Genomic DNA, 16,968 nt, shown 5'->3' with positions numbered 1-16,968 from the left:
GTTAAATATATCAAATATATTTGATGTCCCTGCCCATGGTGGTACGGTTGGAGTAGATGACCTTTAATGCTCTTTCCAACCCAAACCAATCTATGGTTCTTTGACTATATCAACTACATAAAATACTTGAAACATATTGAATATATCAAATACAAAACCAAATACATTAGTGTAGTGTAGTATAATATAACACAATACAATGTAAGAAAATATAAGATGTATCACGTGGCCTGATCTGGATGTGAGCTAGACGGCTGCACGCACAGTGCACACAAGTCGGATGCTGGTGCTCATCGCCCCTCCTTGCACCCTTCTGCAGGTCGTGCAGGATGAGGCCCCGCGATGCCTGGTGCTGGGTGCTGCTGCTGCTGCTCGCCCTCTTCAGCGATGCTGCCAGCGGCCGCCGTGGAGCTGGAGGAAGAGCTGGGGGGCGTGGAGGAGGCGGCGGTGGTGGTGGGGGGCTGCGTGGGGGCTTTCGCGCTGTCTCCCATGGTGGCGGCACCCCCAGCCGTGGCTCTAAGATGGCAGGGGCCATCGTGGCTGGTGCTGCCGCGGGGTATGGCATGGGGCTCCTCGGGCGCCCGCGGCCATCCCGTCTTGGCCACGGCCCCCCGGCCGCCCGGCAGCCTCCGCTGGTGGGGGGGTTTCATGCCCCGGTTTGGCCAGAGATGGGGGCCAAGCGGGGACCCCCCAGCCGAGCCCCCGGGGAGCAGCGCAGTGGCATTGTCCCCACACTGCTGCTGGCAAATGCCATCTGCTTTGTCTGTCACAGGATGCAGTTCTGAGCATCAGTGTGGGGAGGGGGCATGGGCACCTGGATGACCCCCACTGAGCTGAAGCTGTGGGGATTTACTGGTGCATGGCTGTGCTGGGAGGTGGGATGGGGCTCGGGGGGAGGTGGGAGGATGCTGCTGTCTTGGTTTCCCCCACTGGCATGACGGGACCCTCTGTGAGCAGCTGGAGCCAAGCAGCCATCACCACACTCGTGGCCACCTTGCAGCCAAATGGATCCTGCAAACCTATCAAGCATACAATCAAATCAAGCCCTGCAAGGAAGTGTCAATATCTGCACCTGGATGGTGGCAGGCACCACTGGATCCGCCCCACCAGACATGGTGCTTGGGATCTGGTTTTGCACTGCACGGCTTTGCAAAAAGATGCTCCTTCCTCCCCAGAAAAGAGCACAGGGACTCGATGGGGACATGGGGCTCCAAAATGATCCCCTCTGACTTGCAATAAAGTTTGGCCTAGAGACTGCCTCTTGCTCCATTTTGCAGTATTGGGGCATACCTTCTTGCACTGCAGATTTGCTTGTGTCATGGGGAGTCTTAAACCAAATCCATCATATTTAGTACCAGCTGCAGCCTGGGAAGCCTGCACTGCTAAGGGACGTTGCAGAGAGGGTGACACTCGGGGTGATCACATTGCCTGGGGACTAACTCCTGTCACATCTCTCCAGCATCAATATGATCAAATCTGTCTCGGTCTTTAGCATCCCCTGTCCAAAGCACAGGCAGCGGTGGGATTGTCCCTTCCCTGGGGTGTGGGGGCTCCCTGCTCCAGGATTTGCCTTTTGTGGATGTTTTGGGTTTGCTTTTCCTCCAGGCCTTCCCAGCAGAGAAACTGATGCAAATCCTCTCTGATGTCCTTCTGGGAAAAGAGGGATCCTTTTTCCCCGGGTCCTGCATTTTTGTCTCTATTTTATGTCTTGTGTGGTTAAACCTCTCCAAAAACCTGGTTGAGCTGCAGCAGCTGAGCCACTACTGCAAGCAAAGAGGAACCAAGCAAACTATTGGGGATCCCCCCAAAAAGCAATGGGGCAGCCTCATCTTCCTGCAGGTAAGGACAAATATTGCTGAGCCTGGTTTTCTCATTTAAATGGTGCTGAGTATGGTTTTTTGTCACCTCTTCTCTGGCTTAAGACACAGCCTGGGTAAACTTTTAGGTGAAAAGCACAGCTGTTCCTATAATGCACTGGGGGTTGGTTGGTTGTTTTTAGCGTGCTTAGGTGAAGTGATAAGCCTGAATTTACATCTTCCAACCCATGTTTTGCATCCCAGCCTGCCCAGGCTAGATGGCAGGCCCATACCACGAACATCCTCCACTCAACCATCTGACTTGCAGCCTGAATTCAGAGATTCCACAGCTTCCTGCAGTCCCACCTTGTTCTAGCTTTCTCCCTCCAGAGGGTGTGCAATACACAGGGACATGCACCACCCCTCTCCCCAACCACCTTTTTATGAAAGTAATTGCAGGCGAGGTAAGGGCGTTTTCATTTATTTTGCTCTGAAATAACAACTCCTGAGACATCAGAGCTGCCTTGGGAGGTGTATTTGGGAACAAGAGCATTGCAAAAATATCTCCAGGGCTGCTGTTTGGAGCAGGGGCACAGCTCTGACAGGAGATGGAGCTGTTGTCCGCTTGGCAGTGAGCGTCTGGCAGTGATGCATGTCCTGCACATCCCTCCTCCAGCTCTGTGCCAACTGTCCAGCTGTAACATCACTTGCACTAAAACCACACTTTTTAGAGGGCTTTTTTTTTTTTTCTTGGTAGAAAAAAAGTGTGGTGTTGCTTAGTTTGCATATGGAATGCTTATTTGTCAAGTGAGGGTTTTACCTTGCTAAAGAGATTTCAAAGAGAGCAGAAAAAAACCTACCCCTAAACTATTGCATTTGCACTTTATTTCTCCTTTATCAGCATGGAAAATCAGGAACACTTTCTGTTTGTTTGGCAGACAAGCTCCACGAACACTGCAGGATTTGCCGTATTTAGCCAATTAATTCAGTGCTGTGTGGGCACAGAGGGTGGAAATAGTTTTTTTGATCCTCCTCCAAGCATTGCCAAAGTCAGTGTTTCCACCTGCCTTGCTGGGGATGGAGCAACTTCATGTACTTTGAGTGAAGTGCAGGAAAAAGTCTGGCTTCTGGGGGGCTGGAAATAACCATTTTGTGTTGCTGTGTGCTGAGGTCACACCTTCCCTTAGTGGAACTTGGGAATGACCCAACTTACCATGCAGATGTTGCTAGCCCCAATATCAGGATACTCATCTTGAAAATGTGTTCTTTCTTTTCTATATTCCCCTTCCCTTCCCTTCCCTTCCCTTCCCTTCCCTTCCCTTCCCTTCCCTTCCCTTCCCTTCCCTTCCCTTCCCTTCCCTTCCCTTCCCTTCCCTTCCCTTCCCTTCCCTTCCCTTCCCTTCCCTTCCCTTCCCTTCCCTTCCCTTCCCTTCCCCTATTTCCTTTCTCTTCCTTCCTTCCTTCCTTCCTTCCTTCCTTCCTTCCTTCCTTCCTTCCTTCCTTCCTTCCTTCCTTCCTTCCTTTTCTCTCTTTCTCTTTCTCTTTCTCTTTCTCTTTTTCTCTTTCTCTTTCTCTTTCTCTTTCTGAGAAAGAGTGCTTTGGGGTGCTGCATCTCTTTGCACCCATAAAATGACCTGGGAGGATTCTAAGATACTCAACTGCAATTATTTAGGATAACCAACCTGCTAAAGGCTGGATTTGGCTGGCAGCTGGGTTGCTTTCACCACTGAATTGGTGCAGGAGAAAAGCTGAGTAGCAGTCCCAGAGAAGCTTAGGGAAGAGCCAGCAAAGTCATAGGGGCTTTTTATTCCCCAGATCCTCCTCTTCATCACTATTTTTTTGCATTGCTCTGGAACAGCAAGGATGCAATGTGTGAGATCTTGATTTTATTTATTCCCCCTCATTTTGGTAACTAGCTCCAAATAAGAAAATTTGCTCATTTCCTGCTGCAATCTATTTTTTCACCCCACTCCCCATTCGGGGCTCCTTACCAATAGTCAGAGATAATGTGGTTACACCCAGTAGCTAGTTTCAAGGAAGAAAAAACTTTTGCTCTTTCCAGATACCTATGGGAGCTCTCGATCCCTGTTAATGACTTTTTGTGGTTTCATTCTCTGAGCAGGCTGCTTGCACTCAGAAATAATAATCTATTTAGTGCCGAATATTTTTCCCCCACCAAAACTATGAAAAAGAGTCACTTTGGGGGTTTACTTGGAGCACTGCTGGAAGATCAAATCCTTTAGTGTCCTTGTGGGAAGGGGGTTTTTGCAGTACAATTAATAGCATTCTGCATGGGCTCAAACCAAACCAGTCCAAGCTGCAAACAAAAGCACCATCACGCTGAGGTGCCCAAACCCTTCAGTTCATTTAATTGCAATCTTTAAGCTTCGCTACATTCTAAGTGGCCCAAAAGTTGTGCTGTTTTTTGAACTATGGGAGATTCCAACTGCTGGCAGCAGTAAGTATGGTTTGAGGCTTCATGTGAAGTTGTTCGGGATTATCTCCACTGAAACAGCAAACATGAAAGCTCTTTTATTGGACAAGCAGAGGGAGGAATACAAGGTTCGAACGGGGAGAAGACATCCTGGTCCACAGCTGTTGCTTTGGCTTTATTAGAAAATGTTTGTTGGATGGTACTGAAGCCAGTTGTGGAAGCAGGGAAGGAGAGGTTAACTCAGATTGTGGTTTCTGGGTTAAATTCAGTGTTAAAGGGGAATAACATGCCCACGTGATGGGAGGCAGGGTCAGAAAGGGCAAAAAAAAGCCGCTTCTATCTGCAGCACTTCCCCCGCAGAATGCTTCAGAGAGAGAAAGTGGGCAAGAAGCAGGGAAAAGGAGAAGAAAATTGGGAAAACAGGTGATGAGACCAGGATGTCACCAAAGCCCTGGGATGGGGCATGGGATCTCAAGATGGCCAGAGCTAAAACTGCAAGGAGGCATTTGCACGAAGGAGGCTGACTTGCACCTTCGCTTCACCTGTTTTAATTTGCACCAGACGTCGAACACTTAGAAAAGTATTGGAAGGTAAAATGCAGTGCATGCGCTGTTACAAATTTACAAAACAGTTGCGTATCACAAAGTACGTGTTACCTCCATGTCCTGCTTTTGCAGTGAATATCCCAAAAGATTTTGTTGCTCTGTGTTTATGTATATCTCCACTTAGCTTACATCGACGCGAAAATCATTTAGAAAGGTTTGATATCGTCAACAGTGGCGTTCAGTGCCAAAATACATGATATATCATCAGATCTATGCAGTGTAAGTAGCTTGACAAGTGTAACTTTACATATGCTACAGGCTATATACAAATCAGCATCAACCAAAGCACGAGAAGCAATAGTTATAGCTGCTATTGCCATGGCAGCTGTATCATGAGTGTGTCAAACAAACTATTTGTGAAAGGTGGTTTTCCAGCATCGCCAGTTCCTCAGGGTTCATTTTATCAATGCTGTTTGCTGTATCAGTCCAGTTTAGCTGATTTAAATCCCTCCCTGTGTGATTGATCCCTCTGGGAATCCCTTTGGATATATTTTAGCATCCTTTGCGTTACAGTGCTGATGGCAAATGATGACCATGTTCTCAAGGCTGACCTGCGCAAGATGCATTCAACACCCATAGCACTGGGAGAAAAGCATTTTCTCGGGCTGTAACATTGCAGGTGTTACTTTTGGAGGCTTTCCTTGGGCATTCAGGTATTCACACTTGCCACCTTTGGGCAGGCTACAAAAGGCAGCAAGGCTCAGCTGAAAGCAAAGTGGTGTGGGGTGATATTCCAAACCCAGCCCTGGTGGGACTTGGAAAGCAGCTGTGACTTCAGCCTTGCTATTCCAAACCCACTTTTTTTTGGAGTGGTGTGCTGCTGCAAGAGGTATTTGCAGCATGCCAGCTGCAGCATTGATATGTTCCTATGTATGTGGTGAGGGTGGTTTGGGGGGATTAAAGGGTTAAAACTACACCCAGCAGCCCAGGGTCTAGCTTGGAGCACCCCAAAACCCATAAAACTCCTTAGAATGCAAGAGTGCTGAGCATTCATGCTCAGGGTTGCAATACTGGCATGTCCCAGGGAAAGGTGTTTTGGTGTTGTTGTTGCTAAGCGGATTAGGTAAAAACCCTGCTTCTTAGCAAAGAGGATTTTCAGAAATGCTCTTGCAGGGATGACGAAGGCTGGGCAAGCCTATCTCTGTTGGGCCCATCACTCTTGGGGTGACCCCAAAGAGGAGGAGGAGGAGGTGGTGAAGACCGTATTTTAGGCATCTTACTCCATCTGGGCAGCTGTCCTGACACAACCAGGACAGGGCAAAATTTGCTCGTGGTTGCCCAAGTCAGAGCCTGTAGGGAGGCAGTGGGGGACATCAGTACCCACTCGCCTTGACAGCTCTTCACCAAAGGTGGAAAAAGTGAGGACAGGGCAGGGGGAACCCCTTGGGTGGGCTCAGGGACACGAAGACATCTCACTGTTACATGGCCAAGGTGCAACACCCTATCAGTGTATGGCAAAGAGGGTGGCAAGCAGGAGGAGGAGGGCGAGCCAAGCATCAGCCGGGTGCAGCCGGATGCCCGAGGCCAGGCGGTACTCGCGGTACTGCTGCACGCACATCTCACGGATCACTTTTGTCACCACCTTGGTCTCCATCTCCGTCTCCGTTTGGTTTGCCCCTGGGCCAGCCTCTGAGCCGTTCTTCTTGGCAGCGGGGCCAATGTTGTACTCAGTCACTGTGATGTTGAAACAGTCAGCAACGAACACGTCCTGTGACACAGTGCTGCCGTAATCCCGGTAGTAAACCCGGTTGGGATAACGCGCTGAGTTCTCATTCCACCACCTGTACTCGTCTGGGCTGTCGAAGTGGTAGTGCATCCCTGACATGACGCGCCCCATGGCGTAGCCCCCCAAGCCCCCCACCACGGCACCCGCTGCTGCTGCCCCAGCCACATGCTTGAAGTTGGTCTTCGGGGGTTTCCATGGCTTTTGGTGGTGATAGTTTCCTCCGCTGGATGGGTTGTATCCCCAGCCGGGGTTGTGGGGGTACCCTGGGTTATGGGGGTACCCCGGGTTGTGGGGATACCCCGGGTTGTGGGGATAACCAGGATTCTGGGGGTAGCCAGGCTGGCGGGGGTAGCTGGGCTGGCGGTGACTCCCAGTGCCCCAGCCACCCCCACTGGGTTTGCCTTTACCCTTCTTGGAGAGGGCAACGTCAGTGCAGGCACCAAGGAGCAGGGCCACCAACCAGCAGGTGACGAGGAGCCTGGCCATGGCTGCAGGTACAAGGACAAGCAGTGTGTTAGGGGCAGGAGACAGAGACCCCCAGCTGTTGTCTGCACCATTTGTAAGCATGACAGGCTTTAGGCTTGCTTGCATCCAAATCATGCATCATATAAAACACACATCATCCCCTTTAATCTAGCTACAGAATGAACAGTTTGAGCTTAAATGCCTGTTTACCCTCCTCTCCCTCCCCGCAAACCCCTGTATCTCTACCTTCCCTTGCTTGGAACCTCCTGTACAGCTTCCCATAAGCCACAAGGGCCGGCTCTGCTGCTAACAGCAATTCTCAGTAGTGGAAAAAAAGAATTCTGGGGAAAATGCTTAACCAGACCTAAGGGTTACACTCAGCCCCTCCCTGGAGGTTTTCTGCAAAAGAATGAAATTCACTGTGTTTTGCCCAAGTCCCTCTTTATGCACAACAGACCTTAACTGAAAACCAGCTGGTGGTGTCTTTCTGGTTAATGTGTTTGCAAAGCTGTTTACTCAGCATTTTGCTGCTGGCATCCCAGGGGCATACAGGATGCCAGGAGGCCCTTACACTTACAGTAACTGGTGGGAGGAAGAAATGCCACTTTAATGAGCTGTTATCTCCCTGTGAAACAGTGAAGGAGTCATAAACACCAGGTCTATGCCTTTGGGAAACACCTCCTGAACCGAAAAACCTCTCAGGTGCTGCACGCAGTACAAAGGAGCATCAAGTTACTGCAATCCTCATGATCAGTAAGTGTCCAGTAATACAAAAGGGTGGACAACATGCTGGGCATGCTTTCTGGCTCATCTTGCAGCAAGAAGCAACTGCATTTTAGATCTTGAGTGGTTTTTTTTTGCAGGCATTAATGGTCATAACTAAATCTAAAGACAAGTTTAATGCAGATAACAGATGGCTCTTGTGAGATATTGCTTTTAACAGAGCAAACACCCACAACAATTTCCTCTTGAAGCCAATACTCTTTCCTTTTGTATATCAGCTAAGGTTTTATGCTCCATGAAAGAGGACACTAATCTCTCTCTCTATCCAGGTAGTAATGCCCTTTTACCCCACAGAAAATTCTGGCCTGAGACAATCTAGGAAATCTTGAATTGGGGCACTTTAACAACAGCGTTTTAGTTGGGATCATTAGCAATAACAGAACAGGGAGGATGCAGTGACCCCTCTGATAAGGAGAAAATTCAGTCTTGGCAGCTATTTTTCACCAGGTTTGCTGCTTTCCCAGTCCCACAGTACCCACCCACTTGGGAGCAAAGATGAGATCAGCTAGTTTAAAAATAGCCAGAAGACATATCAAAAAATTTGGATGGGCAAATGCTCCCTTGGGATCTCAAAGAAGGATTTGGAAAATAGGGAAAAAAAGAAAAAGCAGCAAGCTGGCAGATCGTTTTAAGACATGTGAATTCCTGAAGCAAGTTGCAAGGGGTGGAAAAATAACCCTGAGACACAGCCTTGATGAAAACAGGTTTTGGGAAAGCCCCAAAGGATATTCCAGCCCGGCAGTACCGACCTGATCCCCTAATTGTGCTTCAGCTCTGACAAACCCGGGTGGGGGAAGGGGGGTTCGGTTGCGTTTCACAGCTAACTACTGAGCTCCTCAGGTGGCTGAGCTTCTCCCTTAATAAACACAATTAAAACCCTGCAAGAGATAGGGAATGCGGATGCACTTACCTGGGGGTGAGGTGTCTGGTCTCAGTAGCTGCTTTCTCTGGTTCAGAGATAATATTTATGATGTGACTGATCTGAGAAGCCTTGAATGGAGATGATTGATTAATTCAGGTGATTTATGGCACTCAGGGAGGGGTAGAAGCAGGGTTTTATGTCTGCACCCGTGTCTACAACCACGGTGCCAGCATGGCAGAATGGAAGGGGAAAATGGAGGTTGCAAAGAACGACTGCAAACAGCAATTACATGTGTGGGAGTGTGCAGCTGCGTGGGGGGGCTGTCAGATGCCGCTTCGGCCCTGGGGAGAAAATCCAGTACTCCCTGCCAAAATCACCAGAGGCCAGGCCTTGCTACAGTGCCCTGGGCACAGACGGGGGTAAAGGAGAAAAGAGAGGAGGTGGAGAAGGGGAAGGGCAAGGTGGAAGCGCAGTGGGGTGGAGGGGAAGACGCTCGGGTTGTGCTTCGCGCCGAGCCCCCTCCGCAATGCTGGGAATTGCTGAGTGCTGGTGGCACTGGGACGCCAAAAACAGGGCTGGGGGAGGTATAAGGCATGACAGCTGCTTCCTGATAATAGCATCCCTGTCTTTAAGAAATCCCACCTTTTTCTGCCCTCCCCCCCTCCCCCAGCACCAGGGAAGCACAATTTCGCACCACCGGGCCCCAGGCTCCCACAGCACCGGGCGAATAAAACACTGGGGGTCGAGCGGGGGGGAGGGAGGGTAGCGACAACATTTTCCCACCAGAATCAGCCCGGAATGGGAATAAACAAGTAGCAGCAAGCAGCAGAGCTCTGCTAAGGCTGGCAGTCACCTTCGGAGCTGGAAATGCCTATTTTAGGCAGCAAAGGGAGAGCAGCCCTCATCCCCCAAAGCGATTCAGCATCGCGCAGAGCCCAGCGCTGACCATCGCCCCGGCTGCCCCCCTGCCTCTGCCCGGCTTCGTGCCCCCCACAGTCCCTTCCCCGGCACTCACCACCGCCTGCTCGGCTCAGGATGATCCAGCACCGGCCGCAGAGACGGGGGAAGGAATAAATAGCGAGAGGGAGGAGCCGGCTGCTGAGCACAAGCCGCACAGCCTGGCCTGCATCCTACTTCCCCTGGCAGAGTGCAGCGTTTTGGGTTCTGCCCTATCTCTCCCGGCGTGTACAAGCAATGCAAGAGGCAAGACTGGAAAATTGCTGTTTTATTCAAGAGTTGTTTGTATTCAGTGATATTCAAGAGTTGTTTGTATTTGGGATTTGGGGCCTGGTTAGAAAGCTCCGTGTCAGGGCTCTGGGTGTCACAGCATGAGGAGCAAAGGAAGCTTTTAGTGGTTGCCATTTGTATCCAAAGCCATTAGCTTGTAAAAACCCATCCACCGTAAAATATACAGAGAGAGATACTCTACAGCTTGATGGGTAGAGAATAAAATAGACTTAGACCGACGGCAGAAATGATGGGTCTGTCTTCTGAGTTCATCTTGTTTTGATTGAGTAAAACAGCAGAGCAGTTGCAGAGCTCCTGTGGATGTGCGTTTTGAGGTATGCCTGTATCACAAACACTAATTAAAAATGATATGTGATGCTCATGACAAGCTTATATAGCCCCCTTTGTTTGGAGGATAAAGGAACGCATGGTACAGTGCGCTAATGGCTCAGGCAAGTTTTTCACCTGGCCTTCATTCCCATCCTTTAGGTTAGGCTCCAGTAAAAGGGTTGAGTCTCTAGCACCCAGGGACACTGGCACAGTGGTTAGGAGATGCACTTGCACCTTGAAGCTAATTGCACCCAGATGGATTTCTGCATGGCTGCCCTGGTGGTGCTCCCACCACTGGATTACACAGTCCATCTGGCCATAAAGAGGACTCCCAGCCCCTTCCTCCATGTGCTTCTCTATCCATCTGACCTGATTATATTTGAAAAAAAAAATAAAATAAAATAACTTCTGTCTGGCAGGAAGTGGGTTGCGCTGAGTGGTTTGGCTGTGCGAACTTGACATACATATTCATTTCTATATGAAAAAAATAAATAACTGTGTCAGGATTAAGGTCAGCTATTACAGGCTGATTGAATATTTTTCCTGTAATATGTAGACACATTCGTTCCTCTTGTGGGTGCACAGATGGTTCCTGATTCCCTGGGTTTGGCTTAAGCACTCATCATTGGACTATCTATCTAAAATCCAAAGCATCTGTGAAGGAAATACAGCACCAGGGATTGGACGGTTGAGATCAATCCATCAGTGACTTCTAAAAAACAAAATCTCTCCACCATAATCTGTTTCAGAGGAACTTCTCACCTTGTTTGGGGAAATAGAAAAACTCTGTTGGATCCCAGCTACAATTAGAACAGGACCAGCCAATTGATTTATTTTATTTTACTGTAGAAGTTAGCAATACTGAAAACACCCAAACCGGCATGCCTACAACATCTCTTTAACAGAGCCACACAAACTCTTTCTTCAGTGTTCTCTGCTTTAAGAACCCTGGGGTGAAATTTCTACTGGCAGCAACCTGAGAGCTGTATCGATCTGTGCTGGAGGTCGGCTCTTCTTCATCTTCACCCTCAGCCACAGCTTATGTGGATGCAATAATGCAATGTTAAGTGAGGAGGGAGTTGGTGCCAGGCTAGAAAGCATTAATGGGCTGTTTTTTCTTGTAACAAATAGAAAGCACTGACTTTGTTTTAATAATGAGAGCCATGCAAGAGCTGCAAGAGGACCCGGATCCATGTGACCCTACTTCATTGCTTCTCATTGATTTTTTTTTTTTTTTTTTTTGTAATTTAGGTTTAATTCATGCACAACACTTCAGTTGACATAGTGCACTCTGGCAATTTGGCTTGCTTGGGGAAAGCCACAGCTTGTAAATGCAGGGGAAGGCATGAAAATAGTTTGCATGAGGTTTACTGGATTTAAATTTTTGGGCTGATCTGACAGGTTTTGGAGCTGGGGATGAGAGCACCAAGTCTCACAGCCCATCTCTGTCCTTCAGTTGCTTCCTGGAGCTGGGAACACATCTGGGCTTGAGCTGGCTCAAGCACAGTCACTTCATCAGGAAACATCTTTAGAACAGAATAGAATAGAGAATAAATTTAGTATAGTTCAGTTGTAAGAGACCTTCAAATACCATCAAGTCCAACTGCCCGACCACTTCAAGGCTAACCAAAAGTTAAAGCATATTCTTAAGAGCATTATTCAAATGCCTCTTGAACACTGGCGCATCAGTCATGGAGCTCAAAACATGGAGCATCAATCACCTTGCTAGGAATCAGCTAGGAAAGCATTCTCTCTATAGCAAATGCTTTAAGCCCTTCAAGAACAATAATAGGTGCAAACAATCTTCCCTTTATGTGCTTGAAGGGTTAATGAAACGCATTTTTGTATTTGTAAATTGGTTTATTTTCTGGTATCACCACTGAACAACTTCTTATTTTGCATAGGGCTTTATTGCACATACAGGGTAAAGCTCCACCAGGGTTCAAGTCCCTGGGGACCTCAGGAAAGACAGGTCCCTGCCAACAAAAAAGAAATGGGTCCATTTTTAGAACTGGGCCCATTTTTAGAACAAAGAGGTTTTCCACAAGGCTCTAAAGAATTATATAGAAATCTTGCACATTTATTCTGCATTGAAATGCATGAGGGGAAAGTGCAGCTCATGGATGGTGTTCCTCTTCCACTCTTGAGTGCAGTAAGATTTCCTGTTAAAAATAAATAGATAAAAAGACTGTACAAATTTGTAGCCCTTTGCCATTGGTGGAAGCAAGCCATGATGCTCCTTACAAAACTGGTGTGAGCAGGACACTGAATGCATGCACCTCCACTCTATCACAGGCAGCAAGTGCACAACCTCTGATCCTGTGGAGGAGTAATCACAGCCAGTTCCTAATCCTGGAGGCAGACAAGGACACAAACGACCCAAAAAATGTGCCAGGAGAGGAAACATGAGGGAAAAGCAAGCAAAGAAATTTTTCCAAGTGCCATCTCATGCTGTTTCCAGGATTTTATTTTTTAACAGATGCAGCTCTGTTCCAAAGCCAAAAGCTGGAATGGAAAATGAAAGAATAAATCAATTCATGCCTGCCCCAGCAAACGAGGCTGCCTGTAGACATGGTTCTGGGGCAGGGGGAGGAATTACATCCCCCAGGTTTGTATCACCTTTGGGTTGCAGGTCTCTGCAGCACATCCTTGCAAATCACACCACAGGCAGATAGGGCTCAGGTACTGGTGTGACGTGATGCTGTGGGTGGGAGGCTTCTATTGAGGGCATAGCTGGGTGAGCATTGAAAGACGTTTCTGCTTTTTGCAAATAAGTGAGGTAGTTTTCTTATTGTGTTTCCAAGCCACAGCTCAATCCTTGAGGAAGCAAGTTAGCTGAATTAGTTGAATGTGAGCTTCTTCTGGAGAACATGTTCTACTATTAGACAACTATCTTAAAAGAGCTATAAATATATAGCCACTTGCTACAATCTGATTAGAAGTATAAAAAGCTCTGTTGGTGTACATCTGCTATTCCAAACAGGGGCATGCCTAAGCTCTTTACAGATAGGGGCATCCCTGACTACAGGCTGATGCCTTCATGCCTTCTCAGTGATGCACTGCAGCTTTAAAACATAATATGCAAGGAGTACAATCACCCAGAATTTGCAGGGAGTGGCCCTGCTGGGGATAGTGACATCACTCAGGTGCTGTAACTGTTTTTATTTTTTAAATAGCTGCTTTTTTTTTTTTTTTGGGGGGGGGGGGGGGGAGGGGAGGAATATTTTTTCATTTTGGAATAAGCATTGGTAATAAAAGTGTTTTGAAAGAGGAAAAAAATCAAGTCTGGGTGCTGCGAGCAATAGCTAGATGAATTTATGGAGAAATCAGGCTACATAGATAAGTAAATCACGATCCTTCAAGGAAGAAGCTTGCTGTCTGAGTTCAGATTCAGTGTGATATTTTGTTTAAAAATAACTTGTCCTGTGCCTCTGGAGAAGCTGCCATGGGACACTCAGGGTCAGCACCTTTGGGGTGAACAATTTGCTTCTGTGTCTGGGAGCATGAGCATGTAGAAGAACCGAAATCTTTAACAGAAGAGCACATTATGTCCTTGCCTCTCAATAACTCGCTTGTTTGTTTGAAAAGACAAGGGCAGGCGGCATTTGGTCTCTTTTAAAGCTCTGTAAAGCTGCAGGAACAAATACTCAGCCAGTGATGCTTTAATCCAGCTTCCTGTAAATTTACTCACAGACCTTCCCCAAGTAGCACAGGACTGACCTGTTGGATCCTGTGCAGGAAAAGCTGAATATCTTTACCTTTTTTTTTTTCAGGGCTAGTAATATCTGACTCATCAGGAGGCTTTCCTTCACCTCTCCCATTTATTTTTAACTTGCAATCCCCTTGGAAGACTTTCAGAAATGGGAGCATGATCAGATGACATAGTGTGGCAGCACTGAGGTCAGCTCCTTAAAAATAATCCAGGACACACCCCAGGCAGGTGAAGGCACTCCCATTTTCATTGTTTTTACATAAATCATCTGTGCCAGTCTCAGATGCAGTTTCAGGAAATTGCTTCAGTGCCAGTTCCTATCCAGATATACGTCAGCTGTGAGCTGAAAGCATGCAGGAGCTTGACAAAATCCCGGCTGTGATGTATTGGAACATTGTCCCTGCAGTGGGAAGGGTGATGGGAGCAGCGATGATGCTGCAGTCCCTGGGGCTGCCTCTGAAATGGGTCTGGTTTGAACTGGGAAAGGGGCAAAACTAATCAGTTTCCCCTATGGGAATTTCAGAAAACACAGGCTGTTTTGTTTTTAAATAAGAAAAAAAAAAAAAAAGACTGCTATGACACAAGATTGAAGATGGTGAAATGAAAAAGAGAACCGTAAGGCTTTTTTTTTTTTTTTAATCCATATTTTTTCTATACATAATTTTGCTATAGAGCTCTGCTTTGTTTATTCACAGGATTCGTTTACTCACAGGAGACTGAATCAAACTCTCACTCCCAGTGACAGTTTCTAATTCAAGTGCTTGGGAAGGACGAGATAATTAAGCCCACTTCTCTCACCAAAAGTGTGTGCAATTCTGTTTAGCCCAGATGCTCCTGCCCTAATCTCCCCCTCTTCCCACAGGTAAAGTTTTCCAGGGCCGTGTCCACCTTGTTTTCTACCATTCCCTCTGCTGAGCATTCAGCCCTCTTTCCTCCAGGTGTCAGTGAAACAAGCAAAGGTAAACTGGGCTTGGGCAATGTGAGCCTTCAGGGGAATTATTATATTTTTTTAGGCTTACAGCTATTAGTTTTTTTAACACATTGAAACAGTTTCCCACATGATGTGCACCTTTACATGCATTTTGACACATCTTCCAGCTGGGAAGCTGACAGGCTTTTTGTGAGGCTAGTGCTGTGGGTCATGCTCATGATGAGATGGGGCTGGGGGAACAGTCCCAAGAGAAGGGTGAGATTGCCATCAATTATATCAATGGCAAGAGAAGGGCCAAAGAGAATCTCCATTCTTTACTGGGTGCAGGGGGAACATGACTATAGAGGATAAGGAAAAGGCTGATGTTCTTATTGCCTTCTTTGTGTGTCTTTACTAGCCGGACCACTTATCCTCAGCATACTCAGCCTTCTGAACTGGAAGTCTGGGATGAGGAGCAGAAGAACCTTCCCACAGTACAGGTAGAAACAGTTAGAGACCTGCTGCTTCACCTGGACTGTCACAAGTCCATGGGGCCAGATGGCATCCACCCGAAGGTGCTGAGGGAGCTGACAGATGTGATTTCTATCATCTGTCAGTGGTCGTGGTCATCCAGAGAGGTTCTGGATGACTGGAGACTTGCTAATGTGATGTCCATCTATGAGAAGGGTCGTAAGTAGGATCTGGGGATCTACAGGCCTGTCAGCCTGACCTTGGTGCCAGGAAAGGTTATGAAACAGGTCATCTTGAATGAAATCATGCAGCATATGCGGGACTACCTGGGGATCAGGCCCAGTCAGCATGGGTTCATGAAAGGCAAGTCCTGCCTGACCAACATCATCTCCTGCTATGACCGGGTGACCTTCCTGGTGGATGAAGGAAAGCCTGTTGACATAGTCTACCTAGACTTCAGCAAGGCCTTTGATATGGTCTCCCTTAGTATTCTCCTGGAGAAACTGGAAGCCCATGGCTTGGACAGGTACACTCTTTGCTGGGTTAAAAACTGGCCGGATGGCCAGGCCCAGGGAGTGGTGGTGAAAGAGTGAAATCCAGCTGGTGACCAGTGGTGTTCCCCAGGGGTCAGTGTTAGGGCCCATCCTCTTTAATATCTTTACTGATGATATGGATGAAGGAATTGAGTGCACTCTCAATAAGTTTGCATATGACACCAAATTATGAGGAAGTGTTGATCTGCCAGAGGACAGGAAGGCCCTGCAGAGGGACCTGGACAGGATGGATCGATGGGCTGATTGATGGACAGGATGGATCAGTGGGCGAATGGGATGAGGTTCAAATGGCCAGGATGGATCAGTGGGCGAATGGGATGAGGTTCAACATGGCTAAGTGCCAGGTCCTGCACTTTGGCCACAAGAACCCCAAGCAGTGCTACAGGCTTGGGGCAGAGTGGCTGGAAACTGTGCAGAGGAAAAGGCTCTGGGCGTGTTGGTCGATGCTCACCTGCACATGAGCCAGCAGTGTGCCCAGGTGGCCAAGAAGGCCAACAGCATCCTGGCTTGTATCAGGAATAGTGCAGCCAGCAGGACCAGGGAGGTGATCGTCCCCCTGTACTCGGCTCTGGTGAGGCCGCACCTCAAGTGCCGTGTTCAGTTTTGGGCCCCTCACTGCAAGAAGGACATCGAGGCCCTGGAGCATATCCAGAGAAGGGCCACAAAGCTGGTGAAGGGCCTGGAACACAAGTCCTGTGAGGAGCGGCTGAGGGAACTGGTCTTGTTTAGTCTGGAGAAGAGGAGGCTCAGGGCAGACTTTATTGCTCTCTGCAACTACCTAAAAGGAATATGTGGGGAGCTGGGGGTCAGCCTCTTCTCGCAGATAACTAGTGATAGGACTAGAGGGAATGGCCTCAAGTTGTGCCAGAGGAGGTTCTGGTTGGAAATGAGGAGACATTTCTTCTCAGAAAGGCCAGTCAGGCATTGGGACAGGTTGCCCAGGGAAGTGGTGGAGTCACCATTCCTGGGGGTGTTTAAGGAAAGGTTGGACATGATGTTTGGGGAAATGATTTAGTGGGTGACATTAGTGGTAGGGGGACGGTTGGAGCAGATGATCTTGGAGGTCTCTTCCAACCTTAATGGCTCTATGATT

The 16,968-nt window shown here is 48.0% G+C and overlaps 1 protein-coding gene across 2 annotated transcripts; it reads right to left on the bottom strand.

Annotated features, from left to right (window-relative positions):
• Positions 1-4,303: 4,303 nt before the first annotated feature.
• On the bottom strand, positions 4,304-9,817 carry PRNP (prion protein (Kanno blood group)). Of its 2 annotated transcripts, XM_072027157.1 has the most exons (3): positions 9,687-9,747; positions 8,720-8,799; positions 4,304-7,049 (listed from the first exon to the last, which is right to left on the bottom strand). In XM_072027157.1, exon 3 carries the CDS (start codon positions 7,045-7,047, stop codon positions 6,280-6,282), a length of 768 nt encoding a protein of 255 aa, XP_071883258.1. In that variant the 5' UTR covers positions 7,048-7,049; positions 8,720-8,799; positions 9,687-9,747; the 3' UTR covers positions 4,304-6,279. The 2 variants fall into 2 exon arrangements, with proteins under 2 accessions (XP_071883258.1, XP_038022932.1); XM_038167004.2 differs by lacking the exon at positions 8,720-8,799 and having other exon boundaries at positions 9,687-9,817.
• Positions 9,818-16,968: the final 7,151 nt, after the last annotated feature.

The sequence above is a fragment of the Anas platyrhynchos genome, chromosome 23, assembly GCF_047663525.1.
Source record: "Anas platyrhynchos isolate ZD024472 breed Pekin duck chromosome 23, IASCAAS_PekinDuck_T2T, whole genome shotgun sequence".
NCBI classification, from domain to species: domain Eukaryota; kingdom Metazoa; phylum Chordata; class Aves; order Anseriformes; family Anatidae; genus Anas; species Anas platyrhynchos.
This window is presented reverse-complemented; position numbering and strand designations above follow the sequence as displayed.

Bases quoted from the DNA above. Each gene is read 5' to 3' on its own strand.
- PRNP (XM_038167004.2), bottom strand. From the start codon at position 7,047: ATGGCCAGGCTCCTCGTCACCTGCTGGTTGGTGGCCCTGCTCCTTGGT.